We start from the raw sequence: 14,244 nt of genomic DNA, 5'->3' as shown, positions 1-14,244 counted from the left end.
TATGTTTAAATTTCCACTCTTCTAAAGAAATAAAGAGATGTGCTCTTTTTTCTTTGTTTTCTTTCTTAGAATTGCACTGAGTATCCAAGGACCAAACTTAGGAAATTACATGATGGCAAATTGTAAACACAGACAAGTAGTGCTATGCTCCTTCTTCCCTAGCAGCAGCACTCAAAACAGGATTGCAAAACCTCACTAGCTTTACAAAACACTGTGAGAAATGTAACCACTGCACATTTTAATTTGTAAGTCCTCACTACACACTCTAAAAAATATATATATATTTTTTATGACATACAAAGTCAGTGATGGAACATATGGGTAAATGGAAAGAGGCTTATTTTTTCTCCATCATAGAAAATAAGCCTAAGTAATATTTAAGAGCAACACTCCACCAGCATAAATTAAACAGAAACACACCATACAGTGCCAGAGATTTCCCTGGAGTTATAGTACACAAGAAATACCCAAAAGCAAGATCTGCCTTAACACCATCAAGCTCTCTTAATGAAATATGCACTTTTACAAAAACTAAATAGGTGGCTAAGGAAAGGGCCAGAAAGGTATGCAATCATTCTTTTTTTCATTTTGTTTCTAATGTTCTCATGAAATGAAATGAATTTCAACATTTGAAAGCCTGAAAAAATTATAATGGAGGTCCAGGCTACCCCCTTTCTCAGTCTTGGCTGGACGACTCTACTTTCCTCAGTGGGGGCTCAGTGCACGAGAGAAGCAGTGAGCTTCAGGCAGGTAAAGTTCAGCCTGGAGAGTGTGTTTCTTTGCTGGATCAGGTGCAGAACTGGGCTCCTAGGGCCTGATCCCATAAGGCACTGAATGTGAGAAGGAGGGAGGCCTTTGCCTTCACTGCCCTGTGGAGGGAGAGTGGGCAAAACCGGGGTAGTTGCTTGTTCTCAGGGCTTTTCCCAACCAGGTGACACCTGGAACCTGTGAATCAACAGGCTTCCTGGGACCCTGTCCTTCTCTCTGCAGCTTCTGAAGATGATTGGGAATGGCAGGGATCTGGGGCTCTTGAGCAGGAATCAGGTGATCAAATGTTCTGTTCTGGAGATATGAATCCTATGGAGCTTAGAGCAGCTCTACGGTCAGGCTAGACATGCTAAATTCCAGCTCTTTCCATACTGTCGAATAATACAATTAGGACTTTTTTTTTTCTTTTTCTTTTTGTCTTTTTCCGTGTCCGGCAACGGATCGCAACCCTCAGTGTCACCCCCGTACCGGACCAGGACCGGCAACGGGATCGCAACCCTCGGCGTTGCTCCCGCGCCTCGCTCAGCCAGTGAGCAGGAACCGGTCTGTATGTGGGATCCGAACCCTCGGCGGGAGCGCCACCACACTCCCAAGCGGCGCACTATAGCAGTGCGCCACCGGGCCGGCCCTACAATTAGAACTTTTTGTAGACGACTGCATCCGTCATCCCTTTCTAAAGATCGGAGGTCTTGGAGAAATACCCAAAGTTGGTCCATTCTCCTTAGATTAATTTCCTCAAAGACTTGCCAAACACCTACCACAAACATCAGAGTAGGTTTTTAAGTGAAAGCTTTATCTTCTTCCAGTTTCTGTCTGTCTCTCCAGGCATTCCCTTGAACCAGCTGGAGCAGTTCATTTCCCTGGGTTGTTGCAAGAACTGATCCTTATTTTCCTTTAGGAGGAGGCCTGAGCTCTCTGAAAATACTTCCATGGAAATTCACTGTACTAACAGAAGTAGCAAGGGAGGATTAAGCTCCACCGCTATTAATGAACATAGCGAGTGAAACAATATTGAATTTTATTAATTTATTTGGGGAAAAAAGCTTAGTTCCACTGTTTATCTGAAAGTTACCAGTTTGTAAGTCTTCAGTGCCTTGATAACAAAAGCATGATTGCTCTCCCATCAGCAGTGAATCTAGGGCTCTTTTCCATGACTTGTGTTCCTTCCACCAGTAAAAGTCCATTTTTACTCAGTTGCTTGTGTGGCTATTAGATTAGATTAACACAGTATTGTACTCTCTAAGAGGTTTTAACCTCATCAAGAGATGAATCATATCAGGAAGCGGTGCACTCTGGAGAGGCTTGTCACATTTTTCAGTTTTCCATCTGCAGGCCTCCTTTATAAGAGAGAAAGTCTACCTAGTGCAGTGGAAACATATCTTCGGAGGCAAATAAATGTGCCCTTGCTTCTGTATTCTTGGTCTCAATAAATGGCAGCACCATAAAAAAAAAAAAACAATTACAATGGAGCTTTCCTGCATTAAGCAGCTCAAGTGATTATCTTTGATTGTGACATACCGCAAAAGAACAGTACCATGAAGAGAAAGCCATTTTCCACGTCTTTCAACCCAATATGAAAACTACCATGTCATAATAATTTGGTTTATAAAACATGGTATTAAGCTAGCATATTTTAGTATGTTTTTTGTTGTCATTAGAGTTTAGGATAACCTTGTAAATAAAATTCCTGCAGCAGTGAGTTAAAGATAAGCCACGGACTGATGATAGTCTACGTGAGGGCTGACTCAGGAACTCCATGCTGTTTGGGTGGTACTGGGTCATCTGGTTTAACGAGTCCATTTTAGGAATTCAGGCCTATTTTTAGGATGTATGAATGTATTTATTTTAATGATTTTCTTATTTACTTGAGGTAGGATGTTAAGAGTTATGAAGCTGTTATCTAGGAAAGCCCAGGTACTCCATCTGGGGAGGAGAGGACAAGGAACTGTCAGAGTTTGAGCAGGTGGAGTAGCATGTACTAGACTAACCCTCTTACACACAAAAAATTAAACATTAGACAAAATATTTAAAAAAATTATCTGAAGGTAGTGGAGAGTGACCAAAAGCAGACAGAAACTAGAGAGGAGTTAACTCTGTTAAGAAGGAAACTGTATTTTTAACTTCTTTTTAACATTGTAGGGCAGGTCCCAGTCAGTGCCACTAAGGGCCATGAAAACTCATATAAAAGCCTGAAGTCTTTACGAGTTGAGGATTCAGAAGACAGACTTCAGAGTGACCAATGAATGGGAAGTGGGGAGGAAATCCTGAAAAGGAGAGAGCCACAGAGGGGAACCACAATGCCCAATTCTCATACTGATCCTTGAACTCCACATGTATGGGGCTCGCTTCAGGCAGCCCAGATAAAACAAGAACTGAAGAGAGATTTCACCATTGCCCACTGAGAGGAGACAGAATTTGGAGCTTGAGATCAACCAAATTAACTGTTTACTAAACAAAGAAAAAATCAAAATTCTTCTTCAGAAGAAAACAAAATCCAGTTTCTACAGTGTTCAAGGATACAATCCAATTACAGATGCTACTAGATTTACAATGTGATTATATCCTGATAAACCCATTATAAGTTGAAAATATCCAAAGTTAAAAATGCACTTGAGGGCCGGCCCGGTGGCGCACTGGAGAGTGTGCTGCTTGAGAGTGCAGCGGCGCTCCCGCCGAGGGTTCGGATCCCATGTGGAGACCAGTTCCTGCTCACTGGCTGAGCGCGGTGCGGGCGCAACACTGAGGGTTGCGATCCCGTTGCCGGTCCCTGGTACGGGCGCGACACCGAGGGTTGCGATCCCGTTACCGGTCAGTAAAAAAGATAAAAAGAAAAAAAAAGCACTTGATACGCCTAACCTACTGAACATCATAGCTTAGCCTAACCTACCTTAAATGTGCTCAGAACACTTACATTAGCCTATAGTTGGACAAAATCATCTAACACAAAGCCTATCGTACAATAAAATGTTGAATATCTCATGTAATTTATTGAACACTGTACTGAAAGTGAAAAACAGAACGGTTGTGTGGGTGCTCAAATGTACAGTTTCTACTGAATGCGTACTGCTTTTGTACCATTGTAAAGTCGAACCATTTTAAGTTGGGGACTGTATATCAGACATATGAAGAAACATACTCAAAAGAAAGGCAATTAATGGAGAACAACCCCAATATGACCCAAATGTTGGAATTAGTGGACATGAATTTTTAAAGTAGCTCTTATAACTCTGCCCAATACCAAAAAAAAAAAAAAAAAAAAATGTAATAAATAGATAGGAAATTGCAGAAGAGAAAAATAAACTGTAACAATAAAAAAAGAACCAAATGGAAATTCTAGGAGTGAATGACCAGATGTTTAATAGCAATTTGGAGGTGATAAAATGGTCTAATCTGAAAAATGTGAGGTGTCAACATAGGAAGGGGTGTGGTGAGCTTTTTCTTTGATTAGAGCTTTTATGTTATATAATCTTATTTTTGATAAGATTACTAGACTGGTAAATCTGGGGAATGTTTGGCCAGAATGTATCTTAGTAGCGTTTTAAACAAAATTTCTCATGATATCCTTGTGTACAAGATGGAAAAATGTGGACCAGACGACAGTATTTAGATGCATTCATTCTTAACCTCTGCCACTCTCCCACACTGACCTGAGCGCTGTGACGTGGGGTGTATACAGTGCGATGAGAAACACAGGGAAGCAGCATCTGTCATCTGCGTTTGTTGTCTTCCTTCACGGGTGAATAAACTCCATGAGGGCAGGCAATGCCTGTTTTTAATCTGCACCTTCTTGTCAGGATCTGTAATTACTTCTGCTCACTGGAATGGGGCAGGAACTGCAGGAATAGGAGGGTGAGCGAGATTGACAAGGAATTCAGGAACATACATCTGTTCAGAAATGCAGGCAGACAGAGGCCGACTGGTTAGCTCCCTTAGGAGTGTGTGGTGCTGGTAACACAAGGTCACGGATTTGGGTCCCTGTACCAGACAGCTGGCAAAAAAAAAAAAAGAAAAAAGAAAAAAAGAAAAAAAATGTAGGCAGATAGAATGTTCATTCCAGAGAAATCAGTCAGCAGGCAGATGGTCTCAAGTACCAAGCTAGTGTTTGAAAGCAAGACTCTAATCTCTTGAAGGCAGTGTTCACCACAGTGTGGTTCACATCACTTGCTTCAGAATTATCTGGAATACTGTTAAAATGCAAATTCTCGGGGCCAGCTCTAGACTTGTTAAGCCTGCATCTCTAGGGTAGATCTTGGAAATCTGTATTGGAAATCTACAGGTCCTCTAGGCAATTCTTATGTGTATAAATTTGTTATTATTTTTAGGGGTTGGGAGCTAGCAAAAGCAAGAAATAGACCAAGTCCTTGCGGAGGTTTCACAATCTTGGCATTTGGGGCTGGACAACCCTTCGTTGTGGGGGGCTGTCCTGGGCATGATAGAATTGTTAGCAGCATCCCCAGCCTCTACCTACTGGATGCCAGTAGCACTGAGTGCCAGATATGACAACCAAAAATATCTCCAGACATTGTGAAACATCCCCCTGGGAGGCAAGATAGCTTCTGGCGGAAAACCAGACTTTCCAAAACCACTGCTTTGGGGGTCATAGTAGTAAGGATGTTCCCAATCCAGGGGTCAGAAGAAGAAGAACACAAGACAGGAGAACACTGGCTATTGGAACTGAAGTGCCTAGTTGGGGCGAGACCTATGGCAAGAGCCATTTACAAGGCTGGTACTCATAGCTTAGCTACCCTGCTTGTAGAGGGGCCAAGTAACTCTAGATGTGGTGACAGATGGAATATAAAAGCTAGAACTAGATAGGGTCTGGCAGGTTAGGCAAGTTCTCAGTCCTAGTTGTGCATGGGATTCAATGTGGAATTTTAAAAACACACAGATGCCTGAGCCAATGTCAATCCTGTGGTGGAATCCAGGCACCTGATATGCAACCTGAATTTGGAACACTCCCTGGAATTAGATGACATCTGGAACACTGTGTTCAGGAACTCAGAAAGAGACAGGCCTTGGCAAAGCAGACCTTGGCAACACTAAGTGTCTGAACCTTTTTAACAGCCCCCGTCCCATCCCACAAGTGAGGACGAAAGCATTACGTGCATATCCATTGTGGCTAAACTGTCCTAATTAGGGAAATTCCCCAGTATTCCTCTCTTGGTCTGTTCTGAGCTTCGTCCCTCTTTTGTAATGTCCACTGCCTAACAGTTGATTTCTTTCTCTGCCCAGCCCCCTTGTTCTGTTATTTGTTTGAATCGTCTGTGATTTGGGCAGTATTAAGAGGTAGAATCAAAGGCTTGTTGATTGATGAATTTTCTAATTTCCTTTTAAAGGTACTGATTAAGCATCTATTGTACCATGCAAAGTCAGTCTGTAAAGCAATAAGACAGAGTCCACAAGCAGCACAGGAAACATCAGTTTATCAGAGCAGCACTTCATGCTTTATGACAGGAAATCCAGAGAAGAAAAAACTCTGGTACTTGAAGTGTGTACTCTAAATTTCATTTCTACATGAAACACTACAGTTGACTAAAAAGTACATTCTTTACTAATCAAGATTAAACTTGATTAATCTTAAAAACTAAGAAATTAAACCAACAACTACTAGTTGAGCAATAATTCCATAACAGCCCAAGAATTCTGTAAAAGCGCTTCCACTGAATATTTTATTCAGAAAAAAACAAAAAGATAAGACAGAAACAAAAATCCCGGTTATTTGCAGTATCTATCAGCTTTCAGTTTGGCTCTCCTGTTCAAACAAAAGACAAATAATAAAAATTAATCTATGTAAAACATGCTTTATATGTCCACTGCTACTAAATATAAAACTCATGCTTAGGAATTGTGTGTTCAATTTATCTTATTATAATATAACACATTATTTCATTAAAATTTTACTTTTCAACTTTGTTTCTATACAAAATGGATTCTAATCTTATGACAGTTGTTTCCTAATATTTAACAAATATTGCCTAAGGGCTTTTTCAATCCACAATAGCAATTTTAATTACTTCTGAATTTAAGCGTGCCCTAAATTTCTAATTAAACAGGGTGGCAATGCTGTGTTTTTACAAGTGATAAAAGTTAAAGGATACAGAGCTTAATCTACTTTAGAGTACATATCCTGATTATATTTTATATCCTCTTATGATTTCTTAGAACTAGAAACAAAATAATTTGCTCGGCTGGAAAAAATTCTTACATCATTACTGAATTCAGGTAGAACTTTACCAACTAGTTAACAAGAAATATACTATTAAGCATATCAAGTAATGTTAAGAAAGGTTAAGAGTAATTTTGCAACCTAGGACTTGAATGACTAGCTGGAGATTACCAAATTCTCTTTCAATCCGGCACTTAAACTTGATTTATAGTTGTAAGCTCACCACTAAACCTCTCTACCTATTTTTCTATTTTGTAAACCTAGGATGTTACTCATCTAAATAAAATAGTAATAAATAAATATTAATAATGTACTATGATAAATATCATGCATGCTTCTGAATCTAACTTAAAAAAACTACTTCAATTTCACTTATTTAACATTTATACTTACTTATTTTTAACTGATCAATTTTTATCTCATTTTTAAGAAGCTGCAGTACTCTAACAGAATCCACAGAATTTTGACTTTAGTCAAAATACCTCTTCTTAACTCAGTCTAATAGTTACATGTAAATAAATTTATGAAGCAGTTATAGCCAAACCTGAATTTCTTATAATAAAGTATATAAATACTTAGAATCTAGATATAATTTTTAGATATTCTTTCTTGGCAACATTTTGCAGACTTATGATGTTCTTTCTAGATAATATTACCATATTTACAAATTAGAAATAAAGACAAAAATTTGAAAACTACAGCAATTTAAAAGGAACATTGGTTTTATACACACCACTTCTATTGCCTACTGAAAATAGTTGGAAATAAGTAAATTTATATTACCTGTCCAAAAGCATCTCATGCAAAGACCCATCTTTCTGAGCCTTTTTAAGAATTTTACTGTCTTCTTTACTTATTTTAAGTTTATGGTCTTGGAAGCTCTGAAATTTCTTTCTGTAAAGAAAATGTCTTCATTGAAAAATATCTCAAACTTTGATTGTACATGTTTACTGATGAACTTACTGTGAAAGGTTTTTTTCACCTATTTAAAAAATCTAATTGTATTTCTTTAATAACCTATGGGTTTTCCACTACAAAGGTGACCTCTGCTACCCAACATCAAGAGGGCCACTGTATGAACGGCGCTACAAAGCCCCACTTCTACCAGGGAATGCTGGCTGGAGTTCCCCGTGTCCTGGCCATGAAATAGCACTTTGTTGGTATTATAGCAATTCTATTAATGAACAGGGAGAACTGACTAACCCAAGTGACTTTAGCTTTGAGAGCCAGCAGGACAATTAGGAAAACTGAAGTCTTGAGAAAAGGATTCAACTCAGCGCTTTGTCCTAGAGTCTGCATTATACTGCCTGCCTCTTCTTGTCCTCCACATATTTTATTTTAAAAATGCCTTGAGAAGCACTTCATGTCAAATCTGTAGGTATAAAAGGAGAATACATACACATAATTGATTTCACACTGTTTTACATTTCCTTTGTCTTCTTCTGGGATGTCATCTTTTTTCTTGATTTCTCTCTCAGCACAGGACCTAATCTGGATATCGAAGATGAGAACTCAACAGGTTATACATTTATCTTCCCCCTTCCCTACTTATTATACAAGAACATCCTAGGTGATTTCTTATGCAAAAGAGGAAAACAACCTAGCAATTAGATTTAGAAAAAGAACCTTGTGTTAGAAACACTAAAGAGAAAAGTATTTGAAAAATATTTTTCAGATCAGATCCTGGTGAGCAATTAAGCAATAATGTCACTAATTTAATTTTGGCCTCAAAGCAAATACACTAGAATCAAATTATCCCTGGTAGATAGTGTTCATTTTATCAGATTGAGAGCTTGAGATAGTAACTATTTTATTTTGCATAAACTATTACCAAATATATTAAAACTTTTAACATAATAAAATTTATTTTTACTTAATTAGAATCCACCCCTTTTAAATCTTCCTTATATCCTCGTAAATTCTGACAGATATTTACTATTACACACCCAGACACAGCAATTAGGATTCCCTGTGGAACTAGCAATTTGCAACCCAAAGGAACCATTTCTCCAAAGTGATCTCTGTGACCCAGAGTCCAATTCTAAGATTGCTTAGAAAGTTATGACTAATAACGTGTTTGTGCTAATGATATGTGTGTGACAGTTTTGGTTAGAGGGTCCTAGAAGACCTGGGAACATTCCTGGCTAGGGCTTGTGACACAGCACTACTTCTGATAGGAGGGATCTCTGTTTTGGTAGCTAAGGCCAGGGCATAAAGGTAGATGACTGACACAGACTAGCAGAGCCTACAAGGTAAATATCAAGGGGAAAGAGTCCTGGATAATCACTGCTCATAGCTTCCAGGTACTTGACTATCCAAAGAGATCCAGAGAAATTTGATGAGTACTGCTGTAATTAATGATAAACATAACAGAGTGTATTTCTCTGTGGAAGTGCAAAGTATTGAGCCTGTATGAGTATCTGCATTTTTTGTCTTCAATAACACACTTTTATAGTGAAATCCAAGTGAAAAATAATTTAAACATGATACAATAAATTTAAACATAAATAAATAAAATTAAATATAAGTCAGTCAGGAATCCATCAGCATTTTCCTTATGATCTGTTTCCTGAGAAGCAGTGTGGTATGGACTATAGGAGCAGCTTTTGGAGTCAGGTGGGCCTAGGTACACATCCTGTCTTTACCATATCTAGCTGTGTGACTCTCGTGAAGTGACTGATCAAAACAGGTGAGGATGTGAGGGTCAAAGGCTGCTTCCTTGTCTGTAAAGTTAACACACTAATAGCTAACTTACAGGGGCATTATGAATATTAAAGATGACAATGCATGTGCTGAATTCAGCAAAGTGAATGCAGCTACTTGGTTTAGTTTTATGTTTATATAGTTAAAAAACATTATGTCTAAAATTTCACTTTTCAAAATACAAGACAAGAATATCTAGACTGAAATTATTTGAGACTACTAGCAGTACAAAGGCCTTTTGAGAAACTACGGAAAATATACTAAAAATTTTAATTCCTATGCTGTCTTCTAGAATGGTATTTCTTTCTCCATGAACCAACTCCAGATGATGAAATAAAGAGTTAGTGGTATTATCATTCTCATTTAAAAAGATCAGCAATATTTTTCAAGGAATACTAAAAGGCTATAAAAATATTCTGAAAATCAAGAATATTTTAAAAATAAAATCAAATATATGATGGGAATCTAACACAAAGCATGTACAGATATATTTGATAGATGCTTTTAAATTATGCTGGTAATAGAGAAAAGTGAATATAGATTTTTATGCTTTATTTATAAGGATGAAGGCCATTTTAGAAAAGGCATTTCCCCCACCTCTTATAGCTTTCCACTCTGGCTCTCCCTAATGTGCTGCACACAGCAAATTTGGAACAGACTAGCTGCAGCATGTGATTCCTAGCAGAGACAAATTAGGCAAGATTCAGAATGCTCAGTACTGAAATAGAATGCCAAGAAAACAATGCGACAAGAAGGTGGTCATTATTCTTTAGAAACATGTGGGTGTTTGTTACTGATGATCAAATGACCTTGGTAAGTCTAAAAAATTAAGCCTTAAAGGCGTTCATCAAATTCCAGTTAACTACCTAATTTATGTAAGTTATCTTGCAGTTTTTATTTTTATTTTTTTTAGAATTTTACCTTGATATGAAGATGTCTGTATAACTTTTACAATGAAGTAAAACAAAGAGTAGGGTTAGGGAATTTAGCCTGGAATAAGGAACTTTTATTTCCAGCTTTGTGACTGGTATGAAATTAAAAATAAGTATTTTATGTGCTTCATATTTCTCCTCATGTAAAGACTTGCATCTATTCATAAAAAGATAAAAAACTTGAGGAGTAAAGTCCTAGAAGTTCTGCTGTGACTTTTATGTTTTATATAGTGACTAGCATCATGGATGCTCAAGTATTAAACAAACACAAAACAATCTAGTAACTTTTTTCTTACATGTTGGAAGGAATGTAAATTAGTATAACCTCTATGAAAGGCAACTTGGCAGTATCTAACAAAGTCACAAATGCTTATACCCCTTGGCCCTTTAATTCTGCTTCTGGGAATTTCTCTTCAGATACACATGTACACCTACAAAATGATACACATTCAAAGTTATGTGCTGCAGCATTGTTTGTAAGAGGAAAAGACTGGAAACAACCTAAATTTCCATCTATAAGAGAATGATTAAAAAATTAAGGTACATCCCTAAAATGGAATACTGCGTAGGAGGGAGGGGGAGGGAGAGGGAGAGAGGGAGAGAGGGAGAGAGGGGGAGAGAGGGAGAGAGAGGAGAGAGGGAGAGAGAGAGAGGGAGAGAGAGAGACTCTCTACATACATACTGATAGGGGAAAAATCTCCAAGAGAGTTTAAGAAAGTGGAAAATTACAAATGTGTTCACATGCTTACAAAGAAACTTCCAGAAGCGATATAGAAATAAAGGAGGAGGGACAGGAACAAGATAAATGGGAGACAGGTAAACACTGGGAGGTGTATGTCTCTACAATCTTTTATTTAAAAAATTTTGAATGTGAATACATTATCTATTGAAAAAATTAAATTTTAAAATGCGGGTAAGAAAAAAAGAAAACATGCTTAAAAAGCACATGGAACTACTCAGGAAATGACACTAATACATGGAGATAATAGCAAGGTAGCTTGTAGATACAGTAATTTCTCTACTACATTGTGCAAACAACCCATCAATTATGGAATTTACAATGAAAAATAAAGCCTATTTGGATCATCAAATTATAAAAACCTACTAATTAAGTCTTTAAAATGACAGTAAATGACAATTCAATATTTTAAAGAAAGGGAGTCACATCACGTATATAACATTTATTAGTCTACAGAATAATGTCATGATTACCTTTATCATTTCTTCTTCTCCTGCTGTTTTACTTTTTGCTTCTATATCACCTGCTTCATTGCATCTAATAAAGCAGCTATTTGAGGCCAATAAAGCCATTTTCCCCTAAATAAAACAAAATACCAAGAAAAAATAGAGCTATGAGAATACCTGCAGAAGAAATAGAGTAAATTAACTTTTTCTCCCTGGTTCTAAAATCAGGAAAAATAATTTGGAGAAAACCTGAAAAATACCCCCCCCCCAAAAAAAAACCCAGGAAAAAACCCCAAAATCTCCTATAATCTTACTACTCAAAGATTACCACAATAAACATTTTTAGTATATTCTTCTAGTAGGACTAAGTACTAACCAGATGAAATAGGCTAGAATTGTTTCCTGTGGCCTAAAAGATCTAATGGGGATATTTAGTTCAGTTTAACTCCATAATTAGAAAATATAAAAAGATATTGTACAAAAGCTAGCCTTTGTTGTCTGTGAATTTAATAATCACGTCTGAGGGACTTTTGTGTGTGGAACAAAACATTCATACTCTTTTTAATTGTTTAATACTTGATATATTACACTGATTTCTATTCAACGAAACTTTGGAAACATTTTCTTGTCTACATAAACCTGGATTATAAATTTGATTAATTAAATTCCCTTAACAAATTTAAGATTTAATTACAATTTGTATTTGGTTGATTCTTTTGGAAAACTTGGAATACCTTAAACATCAGACAAAATATTCACAAATAAAATAACTACAAAATTTATTAATAATCTTATCTCATATCCAGTTAGAAAAGTGCTAATATCACGAATCTGATTTGATTTCTTTGTTTTATATGCATTTTTTTTTGTTATGAATATTCATGGAGTACAAAGCTGATTGTCACCACTCGTGCCCAAGATGTGATGGCTAGATTGATACTGGCAGCATGCCTCTTACCACAAGTTGTGATTATAACCCGTGTCCCCCACCCAACTATCCCCGACCCCCCTCCCCATCTGCCTTTCCCCCACTCCACTTTGTATTCCTGGGTATGTTCTCTCCCTCTGCAAGTTCAACGCAGCACTGTGGTCTTTCTTTCCTTCCTTCTTTCTCTCTTAGCTCCCACATATGATTTCTCATTTGTGGCAGGGACTGGGTTGTCTATCCCTTGGTGACTCTTGGTGAGCACTGGGATATGGCTGTATGGTTGAAGGTGATTTAAATCTGTGCTGTTGATCATTCAGCTGAATCCCTTTTTCCGATACAGTTTTACTTGTTACAATAAAGTCTCTCATTCATTAAAGCTTTAAAACTTAGTGTCTCTCCTAAAAATAAAATGAAATAAACTTTCTTAAAGTTCTATACCGCTGGTAATATCTAATACATCTGGCCATATGATATACTGACCTATTCTGTTGGTATAATTTTTATTATAAGTATCTCATTATAAATTAGTATGATCATCTAGAAGGGGTTGTAACCCATTAGTAAGCATGAAATCAATCTAGGGGTTCCTGGCTAGTACTGAAAAAAAAAAAATAGACATAAGAAAAGAGGTAAAGTAGAACAGAAAATATCAGAGTGTATAACAAATAGATAAATACGTACTGTTAAATAAAACTCTTGCTTTAGTTATATATGTGTGTATTGGGCTGCAATGTAAAATGTACTTCTTCGGGGTTGGGATCAAAATAGTCTGAAAATCACTTGACTCAGGAATTTTTATCCTAGGGGATGAGGAAATGAGTTTAAGCATTTTCTTTGAGCATCACATCAGTACTCAAAAAGTTTCGGATTTTGTAGGATTTTGAATTTTGGATTTTCAGATTAGGGATGCTAAGCCTGTATGGTGCTTCTCAACTACTGAACTTCTCTTTTACTTGGTTGCTCTAGTTGCTGTCCACTGGTCCTTACTGTTCTTGAAATAGCATCTACTTTTTGGAGACTATTTAGCTCTCGCATATTTTGGGGTTCAATCTTTACTGCTTGCATAAATAGAAAGAGGAATTATGTATTCCATATCAACAAACACAGACTTAAAATATTCATATATTGCAAACTGACTACTTACTCGCATTAATAAAAATTAATATAGTAATCCTTCTTTTGTATTAAAACTGTCTTTTTGTATACTATTTGTTTTCCTGTTTGAGCTTCATTATAATCTCAAAGAGGTTTATACACTAAATTTATTTCAATGAACCATAATCACTATTATTTATTATTTTATGCACAAATTGTTACAACTTGGTCAGTGGCCATCCTCTTAGCTTGCTCTACTGTCCTCTTACTACAGTCCCTAACGTTTTTGAAAGCATCCATGATTTCTGCTAAGAAGAAGATAGTGCTGAACTATCCAGTTTGACTATCCCAAGAGTTAAAATTAACGATTATCTACAGAGTCCTGGTTCTTTAATAAAAAATAAGAGAGACCCACAGCTAGGTACCAAGGGTATACAGAAATGATGGTGGGCAAAAGTACTACTGCA

The 14,244-nt window shown here is 37.0% G+C and overlaps 2 protein-coding genes across 3 annotated transcripts in view; both read right to left on the bottom strand.

The window, feature by feature from the left end:
* The window catches only part of ASAH1 (N-acylsphingosine amidohydrolase (acid ceramidase) 1), a 55,313-nt gene extending 50,841 nt beyond the window's left edge, over positions 1–4,472 (bottom strand). Inside the window, exon 1 of the mRNA XM_008572379.1 lies at positions 4,416–4,472. Coding sequence (XP_008570601.1) covers positions 4,416–4,472 — 57 coding nt within the window. The remainder of the gene's footprint in view (positions 1–4,415) is intronic.
* Positions 4,473–4,517: 45 nt separating this feature from the next.
* Positions 4,518–14,244, bottom strand: part of FRG1 (FSHD region gene 1) — a 30,473-nt gene continuing 20,746 nt past the window's right edge. The window contains exons 6-9 of one of the 2 annotated variants that reach the window (XM_008572380.1): positions 11,782–11,886; positions 8,334–8,425; positions 7,718–7,828; positions 4,518–4,601 (exon numbers count right to left, since the gene is read on the bottom strand). In XM_008572380.1, coding sequence (XP_008570602.1) covers positions 4,559–4,601; positions 7,718–7,828; positions 8,334–8,425; positions 11,782–11,886 — 351 coding nt within the window. In that variant the 3' untranslated portion in view covers positions 4,518–4,558. Of the gene's footprint in view, positions 4,602–6,174; positions 6,521–7,717; positions 7,829–8,333; positions 8,426–11,781; positions 11,887–14,244 lie in introns of those variants that run through there. The other variant, XM_008572381.1, reaches the window with a different exon arrangement.

Source organism: Galeopterus variegatus, unplaced genomic scaffold (assembly GCF_000696425.1).
Source record: "Galeopterus variegatus unplaced genomic scaffold, G_variegatus-3.0.2 Scaffold778, whole genome shotgun sequence".
NCBI classification, from domain to species: domain Eukaryota; kingdom Metazoa; phylum Chordata; class Mammalia; order Dermoptera; family Cynocephalidae; genus Galeopterus; species Galeopterus variegatus.
This window is presented reverse-complemented; position numbering and strand designations above follow the sequence as displayed.